Source organism: Cottoperca gobio, chromosome 6, assembly GCF_900634415.1.
Source record: "Cottoperca gobio chromosome 6, fCotGob3.1, whole genome shotgun sequence".
In the NCBI taxonomy this organism is placed as follows: domain Eukaryota; kingdom Metazoa; phylum Chordata; class Actinopteri; order Perciformes; family Bovichtidae; genus Cottoperca; species Cottoperca gobio.
Window position 1 is genome coordinate 26475430 of NC_041360.1, and position 16714 is coordinate 26492143.

The following is a 16714-nucleotide window of genomic DNA, read 5'->3' on the forward strand; positions in this document are numbered from 1 at the left end:
CCAGAATGCATCAGCGTCCTTCACCGGTTTACCAAACGATCACATGTTCAGGAATAAAAAGTCAGGATCACAAAATGCTTTGTTCCGCTATATTTGAGGGGAAACCGTGTTTTCGTTTTGTTTTGAACGTCACATTGTGACGTCGACGCTTACAAATGTTTTCAATTTGAATAAAGTGATTTATCAGATTAACTGTTGTTCTGTTATTAAATCATCTTTGATGAGCGCAGTGTGTTCCTCCCTTTGTGTGCAGCAAACTGCAAAAGTTGTTGTTCAAAGACAAATATAGATTTAAAAATTCTTCTTCTTCTTTTCAATAAATGACTTCTGCTCTGGAGTTATTGGAAACGTTTGTTCTGAATCCTCGGCAGCGCCGCAGGAAACTAACTGCTGATAGTTTAATATTAATAATATGAGTTTTAAACACACTGTGCACACAGACTCGTGTCAGCTGCTCCCGGAGGTTCTGGTCGTGTGTTTGTTATTTTCATGATTAATCCGACGATCATCTTTGAGATCAATTGATTCTTAACTTGGTTTATGAAACGGAGACGAGGAAATAAAACAATTAATTGATCAAAATAGTTGCAGAGTAATTTTCTCGAGCGCCGCAGCGGTCGTTGCAAACGTTCAGCTTCCTTTGGGATGAACTTCCTGTCACACGGCGGGGAAGTCGATGTGTTTCCTGTCGGACCATACAAGTGATGAGCGGTCGATCAGTCTGCTATGAACAAGAATAACTTTCATTTCTCCCGTGGGCGTGTGTGTGTGTGGGCGTGTGTGTGTGTGTGTGTGGGGTGTGTGTGTGTGGGCGTGTGTGTGGGCGTGTGTGTGTGGGCGTGTGCGTGTGTGTGGGTGTGTGTGTGTGTGTGGGCGTGTGTGGGCGTGTGTGTGTGTGGGCGTGTGTGTGTGTGTGTGGGCGTGTGTGTGTGTGTGTGTGGGCGTGTGTGTGTGTGTGTGGGCGTGTGTGTGTGTGTGTGGGCGTGTGTGTGTGTGTGGGCGTGTGTGTGTGTGGGCGTGTGTGTGTGTGGGCGTGTGTGGGCGTGCGTGTGTGTGGGCGTGCTTGTGTGTGTGGGCGTGCTTGTGTGTGTGTGTGTGTGTGCTGTGTGTGTGTGTGTGTGTTGTAGCACATAGCCAATGGAAATGAAGCGGAGGTGCAGCGTCTGCTTAGTGAAGGAGGGAGCAACGAGGACGTCAGGATGTGTCATCCCCTCTGCTCCTGTGACCTCTGTGACCTCCAGCTGTCATGGTACACACACACACACACACGCCCACACACACACACACGCCCACACACACACACACACACACACGCCCACACACACACACACACACACACACACACACACACACACACACACACACACACACACACACACACACACACACGTTCTTCCAGAAACTCTCCTGCGTTTTCTTTTCTATTCGAGCTCATTTCTGCTTTTTCTCCATTTTATTTGTTTGTTGTTGCATCAGACTCTTTGGATCAGGGACAAGAATCTGTTTCACTTCCATCAGAAACAGAAACCCTACACACACACACACACACACACACACACACACACACACACACACACACACACACACACACACACACACGTACAGCACTGTACATATTAGACCCGTTTGTATTTAAAGTCTCGTGGCTGTAACTGCGATTGATTGAGAAACCTCTTGTTGATGTTTCTTTACAATATTTAATTTATTCACCAAAGCTCTGGTTCCTGTGGATGAGATCACGTTTCAGTGACGGACGTTATGTTTTTCACACATTTTACTAATAGTTTCAACATGTTTCAGATGTTTCACTCATATTTCATATTATACTTTGTTTTTTTTATTTAGATATATTATTATTTTTACTAATTAAGAACATATGTTTTATATTTTTTACATCTTTTCACACAATGTACTAATAATTTTCATAGTTTTAACATTTTCTTTGGAAATCTTTCACTGAATTGTTCACATATTATTTGAACAACTTGTTGATCCATCAACGCAGTAAAGTAGCTTTGCTTGTTGACTTCCTGTTGCAGGCGGTTGAACGACCCGTCTATCGTCACGCCGTTCTCCAGAGACGACCGAGGTTACACTCCACTGCACGTCGCCGCCATCTACGGTGAGCAGCCGATACACACTCAGAGGAATACATCATGAGGTCCTTTAACAATGACTGTAAAGTGTGTGTGTGTGTGTGTGTGTGTGTGTGTGTGTGTGGCAGGTCAGGCCCAGCTGATCGACCTGCTGGTGTGTAAAGGAGCGCCGGTCAACGCCACAGACTACCACGCCCTCGCACCGCTGCACCTCGCCTGCCAGCGGGGATACCAGGGAGTCACGGTGAAAACACACACACACACACACACACACACACACACACACACACACACACACGAGAAACATTTACAGATGAATTAAGATGATAAAGGCAACAACACTGATGTGGTGCGCTCTGTGCAGCTGCTGCTGCTGCACTACCAGGCCAACACGGACGCTCAGGACAACAACGGCAACACACCGCTGCACCTCGCCTGCATGTACGGGCACGAGGACGTGAGTCACACTCATTGTGTTGTTATTGTCAACACTGCCCAGAGCATGTCTTATTATTATTTAATATTTTCATTACATGTTGTGTGTCAGTGTGTGAAGGCGTTGGTGTACTACGACGTCCAAACGTGCCGCCTGGACCTGCAGAACGATAAAGGCGACGTGGCGCTGCACATCGCGGCGCGCTGGGGCTACGAGGGAATCATCCAGGTGCTGCTGGAGAACGGAGCGAGCACCGACATCCTCAACAAGAGCAAAGACTCCCCGCTGCAGTGCGCGCTCAACTCCAAGGTCAGTACTCAGCTCCAAGGTCAGTACTTAGCTCCAAGGTCAGTACTCAGCTTCAAGGTCAGTACTTAGCTCCAAGGTCAGTACTCAGCTCCAAGGTCAGTACTCGGCTCCAAGGTCAGTACTCAGGTCCAAGGTCAGTACTCAGCTCCAAGGTCAGTACTCAGGTCCAAGGTCAGTACTCAGGTCCAAGGTCAGTACTCAGGTCCAAGGTCAGTACTCAACTCCAAGGTCAGTACTCAGGTCCAAGGTCAGTACTCAGCTCCAAGGTCAGTACTCGGCTCCAAGGTCAGTACTCAGGTCCAAGGTCAGTACTCAGGTCCAAGGTCAGTACTTAGCTCCAAGGTCAGTACTCAGCTCCAAGGTCAGTACTCGGCTCCAAGGTCAGTACTCAGGTCCAAGGTCAGTACTCAGGTCCAAGGTCAGTACTCAGGTCCAAGGTCAGTACTGACCTCATTCAAGTAATGACATTAAGTAATAAATGCATTTCCACACATGTCGTCTAATGAAGGCAAAACGAATAATTACTAAATAAAGTGTTTCATGTCCTGCAGCGCGAGAATATCTGAAGTTTTTCTTGTAAATTAATTTTCGTTGTGTTTTTTCTTGGATTGTGACGCCCTCCTCTGGCTCCGTAATTCATTTAATAGCGTTGATATTAATACTGTTCTGTATTAAAGCCCAAATAAATAATAATACATTTTAATTTTAATAAATAAAAAACAAGTTGCTTCTTTGTGTTTGACAGATTTAAGAAACGTAAACTTATTTTTACAATAACTTTAAAGCTGCTACATCATCACATGAGGGAGCGTTAGTCCGACTGCTGCAGGTCATCAGAGGTCGTGGGAACATTCGTCCTGCAGCGAGTCTGACCTCAGATCAGCTGGAACATCAAGTTTCTGACGCGAGTGTTTTTTATCTTCTCGTAGATCCTCGTGTTGTTGCAGTCGACTCAGAACGGCCTTCAGCGCAGCGGAGTCAACGTGAGTCATGTAAAGTTAACCTGAGGGGTCAAAGGTCACGACGAGCACCAAATATCATGAAAAAGAGTTCATTCTTAATATGCCGGAGTTTAAACTCCTGAACTTTTACTCGTTCTCCTGTCCGCTCCTCATCTCTACTCCAATCTGAATACTTCCTCTGACACTAGTTCAGTGACGTTTGTTTAATAATCCAGGAGGATTAGTGAAGCTGCAGGACTTCAGATTAAAGGATCAATCATCACCCAGTGCAGTCTTGGACTTGTTCTCACATGCCTCCTGGTGAAAGTGAAAGTGTTTGTAAACGGATGTTTTGATAAAGCTTTGCAATAGTTACTCAGTATGTAACTACTATACATGTTGACATGTTGAATGAAAGCATATGGGAACAAGTTGCACCTGTTTTAAATTCAGCCTCGTATCTGTGTCTCCTCAGTCTCCCAGTCGCTCCCCTCTGGCCTCAGACTGCAGCAGCCGGCGCTCCTCCGTCTCCAGCACGTCCTCTCTGGGCTCCGAGGCCAAACCAGAGGGAGAACGGGTCCGACACCGAGAGGTACCAGACCGCAAGACACCTTCATGCTGCACGAGGCTCTAAATATCAGAAGCTAGTAGATCAGCAACAGTCCTGTCGTAGTGACTCGCACCTGAAGGAGTTTCCACTGTGTTCAGATTACATGTAAAAGAGGAGAGGCATGTACAGTTACTCCAGCGCTTAAGTACAAGCTCCAGGTACTCGTACTTAACTTGAGTCACTTTGAAGAATCAGATTTAGATAAAACTTTATTGATCTGAAATGTAGTAACACAAATCAGCTCCTCCTCCACCAGCTGCAACATGCTTCAATAATTATCATCCAATAATATTTATTATTCTGAGAATGAGCACTTCTACATTTGGTACATTTTGATGCGAATAGTTTTATACTTTTACTTAAGTAACATTTTCAATGCATGACTTTGTGTATTTGTACTTTTACTGAAGTAAAGTTAAGGATTGTGTAAAACAGAAACATGTTTCCTTCAAGGCCGTTTGTAAAAGACTTTCAAAAAGAATTCAAGCATATTTTTATATTTTTCTACTCTCGAGGTCACAGAAACATGAAGCTGCTGTTGTCTATAGATTCACGATGAAAGCACAGAAGAGCAGTTTGTGCATCGGGGGGTTTCGAAGGACGTGTGGTTGGTGTAGTAATACTGCACACGATCACACAGCACATGTTGCACATGTCTGTTGGGCCACAGCTTTCAGAAAGAAGCTGTTTTTCAGTCTATTTGTGCGGACGTAGGTTTCCCTGTAGTTTTGATGCTGAAGCAGCTCAGAGAAGTGCAATCAGCTGCTGCTGTCTCCATGGTGACTGACGCTGTGTGTGTGTGTGTGTGTGTGTGTGTGTGTGTGTGTGTGTGTGTGTGTGTGTGTGTGTGTGTGTGTGTGTGTGTGTGTGTGTGTGTGTGTGTGTGATTGACAGGTGGAGAAGCTGCTGCGTGCTGTGGCAGACGGCGATGTAGAGATGGTGAGAAGAACAAAGTTAAAACAGAAGCAGTCGCATTTTCTCCGTCTGAATGCTGTTTTCATCTGTGTGTGTGTGTGTTCAGGTGCGTTACCTGTTGGAGTGGATGGATGAGGAAGAGGAAGATGAAGGAGAGCTTCGGTCCGAGGCTCTGCTCTGCCACCCGCTGTGTCAGTGTCCCAACTGCGCTCCCACTCACAAGGTGACGTAACAAGTCATTTCTGTATTTTCAACATGGATCTTTTGTCCTCATGTTTCTCATGTTGTCTAAGTGAAGAATGAAGACTCTGTGTGTGTGTCTGACCCTCTGTGTGTGTCTGACTCTCTGTGTGTGTCTGACCCTCTGTGTGTGTGTCTGACCCTCTGTGTGTGTCTGACCCTCTGGTGTGTGTCTGACTCTCTGTGTGTGTCTGACCCTCTGTGTGTGTCTGACCCTCTGTGTGTGTGTCTGACCCTCTGTGTGTGTCTGACTCTCTGTGTGTGTCTGACCCTCTGTGTGTGTGTCTGACCCTCTGTGTGTGTGTCTGACCCTCTGTGTGTGTGTCTGACCCTCTGTGTGTGTGTCTGACCCTCTGTGTGTGTTGTCTGACCCTCTGTGTGTGTCTGACCCTCTGTGTGTGTCTGACCCTCTGTGTGTGTCTGACTCTCTGTGTGTGTCTGACCCTCTGTGTGTGTCTGACCCTCTGTGTGTGTCTGACCCTCTGTGTGTGTCTGACTCTCTGTGTGTGTGTCTGACCCTCTGTGTGTGTGTCTGACCCTCTGTGTGTGTGTCTGACCCTCTGTGTGTGTCTGACCTCTGTGTGTGTGTCTGACCCTCTGTGTGTGTCTGACCCTCTTGTGTGTGTCTGACCCTCTGTGTGTGTGTCTGACTCCTCTGTGTGTGTGTCTGACCCTCTGTGTGTGTGTCTGACCCTCTGTGTGTGTGTCTGACCCTCTGTGTGTGTCTGACCCTCTGGTGTGTGTCTGACCCTCTGTGTGGTGTCTGACCTCTGTGTGTGTCTGACCCTCTGTGTGTGTCTGACCCTCTGTGTGTGTGTCTGACTCTCTGTGTGTGTCTGACCCTCTGTGTGTGTGTCTGACCCTCTGTGTGTGTGTCTGACCCTCTGTGTGTGTGTCTGACCCTCTGTGTGTGTGTCTGACCCTCTGTGTGTGTGTCTGACCCTCTGTGTGTGTGTCTGACTCTCTGTGTGTGTCTGACCCTCTGTGTGTGTGTCTGACCCTCTGTGTGTGTCTGACTCTCTGTGTGTGTCTGACTCTCTGTGTGTGTGTCTGACCCTCTGTGTGTGTGTCTGACCCTCTGTGTGTGTGTCTGACTCTCTTGTGTGTGTCTGACTCTCTGTGTGTGTCTGACTCTCTGTGTGTGTGTCTGATCCTCTGTGTGTGTCTGACTCTCTGTGTGTGTCTGACCCTCTGTGTGTGTGTCTGACCCTCTGTGTGTGGTCTGACCCTCTGTGTGTGTCTGACTCTCTGTGTGTGTCTGACCTCTCTGTGTGTGTCTGACCCTCTGTGTGTGTCTGACCCTCTGTGTGTGTCTGACCCTCTGTGTGTGTCTGATCCTCTGTGTGTGTCTGACTCTCTGTGTGTGTCTGACCCTCTGGGTGTGTGTCTGATCCTCTGTGTGTGTCTGACTCTCTGTGTGTGTCTGACCCTCTGGGTGTGTGTGTGTGTATGTCCTGCAGATGTCTGTCCTGCAGGCCGGAGCTCTCGGGGTGAACAGCTGTAACATTGACGGTTTCATGCCGCTCCACGTCGCCGCCCTGCACGGCCACTCTGCGCTGGCCGCCCTGCTGATCCGCCACGGAGCCAACGTCAACGCCCGCACCAACCAGAGCGCCACGCCGCTTCACCTGGCCAGCCAGAACAGTCACGTGCAGGTAGGAAGAAGCTGTGAACAGTCATACGGAGCAATAATATTTAATAATATCAACGCAATACTTTCGTTTTTACTCCAGTTTGACACCAGTTGATATAAATGATGTAAAACTGCTACTGATGTGGCCTGCCGTGTAGAAGTGGGTCAAACACAATAAGTGAGTGTCCCTTCAGGCTCACTGGCTCCACCAGGTGGCAGAAACACAGCGGTGCAGACCAAAGATTTAAAGCCTTATTGTCAGCCACTAATACTCACTAAAGGTGGATTAATCCGCCGCTGAAAATAGTCCCCAAAAAATGCACCATTTCCTCCAGTTTGTTTGTTAAAAATTAACGATTAGTTGATTAATCTCCAACTATTTAGATAATTATTTCATTGTTAAAGTAATTTCTCATTATAAAATATTTTTACTTTTTAATATTATTACTTTTTAATATTATTACTTTTTAATATTATTACTTTTTAATATTAATTTAATAATATCAGCCTTAAATTAACATGTAAGATCTTTACTGTATATTAATTATATATATTATATTGTGTGTGTGCGTGTGCGTGTGCGTGTGCGTGCGTGCGTGTGTGTGTTTTAGGTGATGAGGTTTCTGCTTGAGTGCAATGCCAAACTGAACAAGAAGGATCACTATGGCAACACACCTCTAATCCAGGCCTGCCTCTGTGGAAACCTGGAGACGACCACCACTTTGTTACAGGTGAACAGAGACTATTATATATTATTATGTGTTATTATATATTATTATATATTATCGCTGCGCTGTCACACGGGTGGCAGTGATGGTCAGGGACCTCGACAGACCAGACCCGGGCAGCAGAGGCTGGCTCTGGGGACGTGGAACGTCACCTCTCTGAGGGGGAAGGAGCCGGAACCAGTGCGGGAGGTGGAGCGCTACCAGTTGGATCTGGTGGGGCTTACCTCCACGCACAGTCTTGGCTCTGGAACAGTACTCCTGGATAGGGGTTGGACTCTATTCTTCTCCGGAGTTGCCCAAGGTGTGAGGCGTCGGGCCGGGGTGGGGATATTCACAAGTCCCCAGCTGAGCGCCGCTATGTTGGAGTTTACCCCGGTGGACGAGAGGGTCGCCTCCCTACGCCTTCGGGTTATGGGGGGGAAAACTCTGACTATTGTTTGTGCCAATGCCCCAAACCGCAGTTCGGAGTATTCGGCCTTCTTGGAGACCCTGAATGGAGCCCTGCAGGGGGCTCCAGTAGGGGACTCCGTAGTCTTGCTGGGAGACTTCAACGCACACGTGGGAAACGATGGAGACACCTGGAGAGGCGTGATTGGGAGAAACGGCCTCCCTGATCTAAACCCGAACAGTCGTTTGTTGTTGGACTTCTGTGCTAGTCATGGAATGGCCATAACAAATACCATGTTCGAACATCAGGATGCTCATAAGTGTACGTGGTACCAGAGCACCCTAGGCCAAAGGTCAATGATCGATTTTGTAATCGTATCATCTGATCTGAGGCCGCATGTTTTGGACACTCGGGTGAAGAGAGGGGCGGAGCTGTTGACTGATCATCATCTGGTGGTGAGTTGGATCAAGGGGTGGGGGAAGACTCTGGACAGACCTGGTAAACCCAAACGGGTAGTGCGGGTGAACTGGGAACGTCTGGAGGAAGCCCCTGTCCTGGGGATCTTCAACTCATACCTCCGGCGGAGCTTTTCAGACATCCCTGTGGAGGTTGGGCGCATTGAACCTGAGTGGGCGATGTTCAAAACCTCTATTGCTGAAGCTGCGGTGATGAGCTGTGGTCTCAAGGTCTTAGATGCCTCAAGGGGCTGTAACCCTCGAACACCGTGGTGGACCCCGGTGGTCAGGGAAGCCGTCCGACTGAAGAAGGAGTCCTTCCGGGTTATGTTATCCGGGAGGACTCCGGAAACAGTTGCAGGGTACCGAAGGACTAGAAGGGCGGCAGCCTCTGCCGTGTCAGAGGCAAAGCAGCGGGTGTGGGAGAAGTTCGGAGAAGCTATGGAGAAGGACTTTCGGTCGGCACCAAGGTGCTTCTGGAAAACCATCCGCCACCTCAGGAGGGGGAAGCGAGGAACCATCCAAGCTGTGTACAGCGAGGGTGGGACCCTGCTGACTTCGACTGAGAAGGTTATCGGCCGGTGGAAGGAGCACTTTGAGGAACTCCTGAATCCGACTAACACGCCCTCTATGGTAGAGGCAGAGCTGTGGCAAAGCCGCAGGGGTTGATGAGATCCGTCCAGAAATGCTGAAGGCTTTGGGTGTTGAGGGGCTGTCTTGGTTGACACGCCTCGTCAACATTGCGTGGAAGTCTGGGACAGTGCCTAGGGGTTGGCAGACCGGGGTGGTGGTTCCCCTATTTAAAAAGGGGGACCAGAGAGTGTGTGCCAACTGCAGGGGTATCACACTTCTCAGCCTCCCTGGTAAAGTCTACTCCAAGGTACTGGAAAGGAGGGTTCGGCCGGTAGTCAAACCTCTGATTGAAGAGGAACAATGCGGATTCCACACTGGTCGTGGAACAACGGACCAACTCTTTACTCTCGCAAGGATCCTGGAGGGGGCCTGGGAGTACGCCCATCCGGTCTACATGTGTTTTGTGGATCTGGAGAAGGCGTATGACCGGGTCCCCCGGGTGATACTGTGGGAGGTGCTGCGGGAGTATGGGGTGAGGGGGTCACTTCTGAGGGCCATTCAATCCCTGTACGCCCAAAGCGAGAGTTGTGTCCGGATACTCGGCAGTAAGTCGGACTCGTTTCCAGTGAATGTTGGCCTCCGCCAGGGCTGCACTTTATCACCAATCCTGTTCGTGATTTTCATGGACAGGATATCGAGGCGTAGTCGTGGAGGAGAGGGGTTGCAGTTCGGTGACCTGAGGATCTCATTGCTGCTCTTTGCAGATGATGTGGTCCTTATGGCATCATCGGTCTGTGACCTTCAACACTCACTGGATCGGTTCGCAGCCGAGTGTGAAGCGGTTGGGATGAGGATCAGCACCTCCAAATCTGAGGCCATGGCTCTCAGCAAGAAACCGGTGGATTGCCTACTCCGGGTAGGGAATGAGCGGGGGCGGTACTACAGTCACTTTACCGCACCGTTGTGACGAAAAGAGAGCTGAGCCAGAAGACAAAGCTCTCAATCTACCGGTCGATCTTCGTTCCTACCCTCACCTTTGGTCATGAAGGCTGGGTCATGACCAAAAGAACGAGATCACGGGTACAAGCGGCCGAAATGTGTTTACTCAGACGGGTGGCGTCTCTCTTAGAGATAGGGTGAGAAGCTCAGCCATCCGTGAGAGACTCGGAGTAGAGCCGCTGCTCCTTTACGTTGCAAGGAGCCAGTTGAAGAGGAGAATCTTCTTATGAAGGAAACTTCATCACAAAGTTTATCACAAACATCTGGAGATACAGGGGGAGGAAAAACTGTAAACTAAAGCTGTCAGAGTAATGTAGTGGAGTAAAAAGTACAATATTTAATATTTAGGTATAAAGTACCTTTAATCTTAGTACTTTAGTTCTTGTCTCTTCAACAGCTTGATGAAACCAGCAACACACACATTCTATGAAATAACTCTTAATGAGAAACTGTGTATGTGTGTGTGTGTGTGTGTGCAGAGTGATGCGCTGGTGAACGTGGTGAACCTTCAGGGGAACACGGCTCTCCATGAGGCGGTGCGCGGGGGACACCAGGCGCTGGTGGAGCTGCTGCTGAGGGGCGGAGCTTCGCCCGACCTCAGGAACAAGAGGCAGCGGACGCCGCTGGACTGCGCCTACGAGCTGGGCGGCAAGGTGCTACACACACTGCAGGGACACTAAATACCTTATGAAAATATGAATCACACAAATATAACTGAGACAAACTTAAAGCCAAATGAATATTCAGCATATCATCATGTTCATGGCTGCACAGTTACTGAGCTTCTTTTAGGTTGTTGTGATGCTTCATGGAAAACTCAGTTAAACCAGAGCTTCTTTTCATCATCAAATAATCTGATTATTATTTTTCCAGATGAATTGACTTGTCTATAAAATAAGATAATATAAAGAAGTGATTTAAACATCAGAACCCAAAGACTTTCACTTTATTATGATTTTAAACAGAGAAAAGCAGGAAGTCTCCACATTTGAGAGGCTCAGTGACATCACCGTTCATTGGAGTCTTTTTCTTCACATCATACCAATAAGATGACGATCAGTGATCACAACTCACTTCATCTGTCTTCCTCTGCAGAACACGGAGATCCTGAGAGCTCTGCAGAAAGCGTCCGGACTTTCTCCCGACGCTGAACCGATCAAACTGCTCTCTGTGCCCAAAGGCGCTCTGGGTAATTAGCATCAGAACTATCATAGTCATCAAAATGTGTGTGTGATTACTCAGGATGTAACTTCCCTTGTTGTCGCTGCAGCTCACTCGTTCGTGCAGCGCCTGCGGCTCCAGGATCAGACCAATGGCAGGAGACAGAAGCTGGCGCAGTCCATCAGCAGGTCTGTCGCCACGCTTCAGCGCTCAAACACGTGTATATAAATATACAATATACAATATATATATAAGTGAGGTGTTATATGTATTAAGTGTGTTGGGATGTGATTGATTCAGGATTCATCAGATGAAGAAAGGTTCCTCCAGGTGTTCAACAAACCTGAACCAGGTACGTGATCTTATTCATGTGTTATTAAATATAACTTCACACTATAATAATACTGGGAGGCTCTCAATGCTGAGCTGAGTGTCAACGCAAACATTCATAAAGTACAAAGGGAGTAAAAATTAAAACTACTTTATTAAACAGCGTCTGTATAGAAATGATTCCAGCTTTTTGATCCACATCAGCAGGAACGTGACTATAAGTGTTTCCTCTGTAGTCGATGTTTGCAGTCTTATGGTCTGATCTTAATCCCCCCCCCCCCCAGGGGAATCCAGACAGGAGGCGGCTGAGGCGAGGGGAGACGGTGGAGGTCAGCAGCCCGTCTGCAAGCCTCCACGCCGGGCCGCGGCTGAGAGAGCGGCCCCTGGGTCGTTGTCACACGCTGGACTCTGGAGAACAAACACTGCAGCCGCCGGAGCCCGCACACACTCCAAACGCGACTGAACACACTCCACAAGAGAGCGATCAGACGGACGACACACACACGGACGACACACACACGGACGACACACACACGGACGACACACACACGGTCGACACCGTGTCCGCCGGTGTTCAGACATCCAGAGACGACGCACAGCCCGACACCGATGAAACTCACTCCACCGACGACTGCAGCATCAGTAGTGAGACCTCACCGTCTGAACCCCCTCCTACACACACCACAGCTCCACGTGACCCCCCAGAGCCTTCTGACACCAACAGCGAGTTGGAGTCATCTGACAAGCGGACTCGTACCGAAAAAGAGGCTTTGCCGTCCGAAAGCAAAGGCGGAGACTCCGCACCCACCTGCCCCGCAGACCTCCGCCCCACAATGCAGACCGATGGAGGCGATCAGACAGACGGCAACAGTGAAGGAGAGTCGAGGAGTCGTGCAGACAGATTATAGAGGAGCACAGATGTTTGGTTTCCCTTTCCCTCGATGAAAGACTGCAGAAGCCCTGAGAGGAGAGCGAGGAAAAGGATTTTCTCTTCTGTGTTTATGACTTAAAAACATCTGGGAAACGAATCACTTCACAAAAACAGCTGTTTCAAACTGGAACTTTCTTTCCACCTGTTTTCACAGATAGAAAATGAAAGTTAAGAAGTTAAGAAGTTAAGAAACGTATAAAGATTTCCCAGCTGTTCTTTAGTCTTAAACACCGGAGAGGAAACAGTTCAGATCAGACTACATTTAAAAAGCACACAATTTGATTCACGACGTGACGTCGACTCTCGCTGTGTCTCAGAAAAGTCACATTTCTGGAGCCGACTGACGAAGATGAAAACATTTTGGTTAAATGATGCATTATGTCTCATCTTCTGGTTTCTACTGCAAATATATGAAAGCGTCTCCTTCATCTCCTTCTCCTTCTTCTTCTTCTTCTCCTTCTCCTTCTTCTTCATCTCCTTCTCCTTCTTCTTCTTCTTCTCCTTCTTCTTCATCTCCTTCTCCTTCTTCTTCTTCTCCTTCTTCTTCTTCTCCTTCTTCTTCTTCTCCTTCTTCTTCTTCTTCTTCTCCTTCTTCTTCTTCTCCTTCTTCTTCTCCTTCTCCTTCTTCTTCTCCTTCTTTTTTTTTGAAGCACTTTCTTCTTCTCGCCTTCACGTAAAGAAAAAGGGACGCAAACTGACGTTAGTTTGTTTTGTATGGATGTTGTTTTAATCCACGAGACTGTCGCCGTCAGTCCTCCAGACTTCAGTTGTTTTACTTGAATACTTTTTGTTTTCAGTGTTAAAAAATGCATTTACAGTTTTGTTGGTTTGCTCGTTTCGGCCCGTTTAACATCTTCATCCTTTATTAGGGTTATTTTATTTATTATTCCGCTTGTTGACGGTGTGTCGTGTGTTCAGAGAGGTTCAGCTTCTCCTGAATGTTAGAAATGTTTTCTCCACAGACTTGGAGCAAGTTAAAGGATCTCTGCAGGTTTTTTATGTTTTTTATCACATTAATCACAAATCTCACATTTTACATCACTGCCAACTATTTTCTAAATCATACAAACATGTTTAAGATTCATTTCCTTCCTTGCAAACATTGCATTTAGTATTTATTTAACCAGGAACAAGCTTTACTGAGATTAAAGTGTCCAGCTGCACATAAAATAAATATATACTAAATATATAATGAATACAGATTTATGGGCTTTAAAACACATTTTATAGACCAAACAATTCATTTATTAAAAACAATAAATTGAGGTTTTAATGAGCGTGTGAAGAATTGGATCAAATGTAATTCACAGTACATGATGAAATTCTGCATTTACCATATCAGGATATAGTCAAGAATAATATTAGCAATGATTCTTTATTTGTAGAAGTTCACAACATACTGAAATAAAGTCGAACTATTGGCTGCAGGTAGAAAGAAATGGATTTATGATTTGGAAATTGTTGAGCAGTGAATAGTTTGGTCCTTTAACATTAGAGGATATTGAATATATTCCAACATAATGAAGCATCTGCAGCACCGTAGAAATGTCCCACCTCACATATGATTACTGTGCATGTTTCAGTCGGTTTGTTTTACTGTGAACGGTCCGTCCAGTCCTCGCTCCTGCGGTGTGTCGACTGTCACACACACGTTCACTGCGTCTTCAGCAAAGCAGCGTCTTTGTGTTTCAGTGTCTAATAAATGAAAACATGCTAAAAGAAATCATCAAAACCGTTTTATTTTTCTTCCTTAAACTATTTTGAAATGTCAATAAATCAAACCTTTTTCATTAAAGTTCAAAGTTACAACACATTTGGCCTTTTCTGAATCCTCACGCTAAACTTCTTATTAATTCATGTGTTGTCAGTCGGATTCATCAAAAACCTTCTGAACTGTTGTAAATAACTCGTTTAAACATGATGAATATATAAAATACCAGCGGAGCTTCAGGAGTGAAGCTTTGAGACATTAAGACACAAAAAGGATTGTAAAAGTTGTCGAGCTTTATAAAAGCTTTGTCCAATACTTTGGTTTATAAGCTACAAAACAGAAGACGTTCCCATCAGCTGTACTCTGCGTTCACGTTAGCACATTAGCATGCTAACACTAAACTAAGGCAGGGATCATAGTAAACATACCTGCTGAACATTAGCACGTTAGCATGCTAACACTAAACTAAGGCAGGAATCATAGTAAACATTATACCTGCTGAACATTAGCATGTTAGCATGCTAACACTAAACTAAGGCAGGAATCATAGTAAACATTATACCTGCTGAACATTAGCATGTTAGCATGCTAACACTAAACTAAGGCAGGAATCATAGTAAACATACCTGCTGAACATTAGCACGTTAGCATGCTAACACTAAACTAAGGCAGGGATCATAGTAAACATACCTGCTGAACATTAGCACGTTAGCATGCTAACACTAAACTAAGGCAGGCATCATAGTAAACATTATACCTGCTGAACATTAGCACGTTAGCATGCTAACACTAAACTAAGGCAGGCATCATAGTAAACATTATACCTGCTGAACATTAGCACGTTAGCAGAAAGCACTGATGTGCTAATACAGCCTCACAGCTGCTAGCATGGCCGTAGACTCTGAAGAATTTTATTTATTTGGGTTGATTCTGGAAACAAATTTGAACTATAAATACTTAACTGTGTTAAAACAAGCTATGTTGACAAATTCTCCTAAATAACTTGCCACTCAAGAACATGTGCTCATATGAACGGTTCTTCCCTGAGGCCCAATGTCCTCAAAGTGCCCTTTGTGACTTGTACTGTTTGTGAAATGTAAACGCAGCTGTTAAGTGTGCGCAGTGACATTGAATTGTGTGTTGTTTCCTTCCATTCCTGAAGAACATGAAATGCTTCGTGGTGTGTTTGTTTACCTCAATACAATCTGTTTCAAACCACGTTGACCAATCAGGACTCAACAAGAGGAACCTCCCAGGATGAACAGCTGATTTCAAAATGTTCCTCTGGTTATTTCATGCTGCTTGTTTCTTCCTCCTGCTCTGGGGAGTTTTCTTTACTGATTACTCACTAAATGTATATTCCACAAACTCTTAAAGTAGAGTTCTTCTCCAGATGTTATCAGGGTGTCTGCAGGTCTTGGAAGAAAATTGCCTTCAAATAAAATGTAAAAGCATTTGAATATAATCAGTGCCGTCCTGCAGACATTTCTTTTCTGAGGTTTTGGCCTCAGATTTTATTCTGAAAAGCACTTAAAAGATCCTCAAGTCTAAGGTTTTGAAATTTCAAATTGAAAGAATCAAACTTTTCAAAGAATGTATCTGAGTTGGAGTGACTGTACATTTGTTTTATGAAATTTCAGAGCTTTTTATATGTTGATCCGTCTCCACTTTGAATAAACTGAGATCCTCTCTACCTCTTTAAAGAATCTCAGTTTCTCACTGGATTTTATTTGTCTGAATTGCAACAGTCTGCCTGCCTCCTACACTACAAGTCCTGCATTCTGATGTGCTGCAACGCAACAATTGTTACGGATTAATACTAAACTGTTTGAAATATTAACAGCCACAGGGGACATTCTGCTGAATCAGCTATAAACGGTCAGACTTAAGGCTCATACAGACTCTAGTTAAAATGTTCAGCTAAGTAGAAGCTACACTATCTTTGTCTCAAAGTTATTTTGTCATATTTTGGGCACTCTGTGCTTTTTGATATTATAAGAATTCATTGTTTACAATGGTCTAAGAGTGTGTTGTGTCCCCTGAGCTGAATTACCAGCTGTGATGAAACAAAAGCAACATATATTTAACCTTCTTCATTAACGTTTTCTCTCCAGTTTAAAGTCATTACTTTGTTGTTTTTGCCAATGCATTGTTTTGCCATAACTTAAGTAAAACTATAACTTGAAATATAAGTGTGGTTAATTGTGTACATAATGGGCATGTAAATAAAAGTGTGTTCACTTTTATTTTGAAGGAGA

The 16714-nt window shown here is 45.7% G+C and overlaps 1 protein-coding gene across 2 annotated transcripts in view; it reads left to right on the forward strand.

Annotated features, from left to right (window-relative positions):
- ankrd27 (ankyrin repeat domain 27 (VPS9 domain)) overlaps positions 1-13290 on the forward strand; it is a 28085-nt gene extending 14795 nt beyond the window's left edge. For both annotated transcript variants that reach the window (XM_029433044.1, XM_029433043.1), the window contains 16 exons: positions 1128-1249; positions 2040-2122; positions 2225-2340; positions 2461-2553; positions 2644-2841; positions 3771-3824; positions 4258-4374; positions 5287-5331; positions 5414-5530; positions 7008-7202; positions 7792-7911; positions 10803-10976; positions 11419-11512; positions 11594-11672; positions 11785-11836; positions 12099-13290. In XM_029433044.1, the coding sequence (XP_029288904.1) occupies positions 1128-1249; positions 2040-2122; positions 2225-2340; positions 2461-2553; positions 2644-2841; positions 3771-3824; positions 4258-4374; positions 5287-5331; positions 5414-5530; positions 7008-7202; positions 7792-7911; positions 10803-10976; positions 11419-11512; positions 11594-11672; positions 11785-11836; positions 12099-12722 (2283 nt within the window). In that variant the 3' untranslated portion in view covers positions 12723-13290. The remainder of the gene's footprint in view (positions 1-1127; positions 1250-2039; positions 2123-2224; positions 2341-2460; positions 2554-2643; positions 2842-3770; positions 3825-4257; positions 4375-5286; positions 5332-5413; positions 5531-7007; positions 7203-7791; positions 7912-10802; positions 10977-11418; positions 11513-11593; positions 11673-11784; positions 11837-12098) is intronic.
- The last annotated feature ends 3424 nt before the right edge of the window (positions 13291-16714 follow it).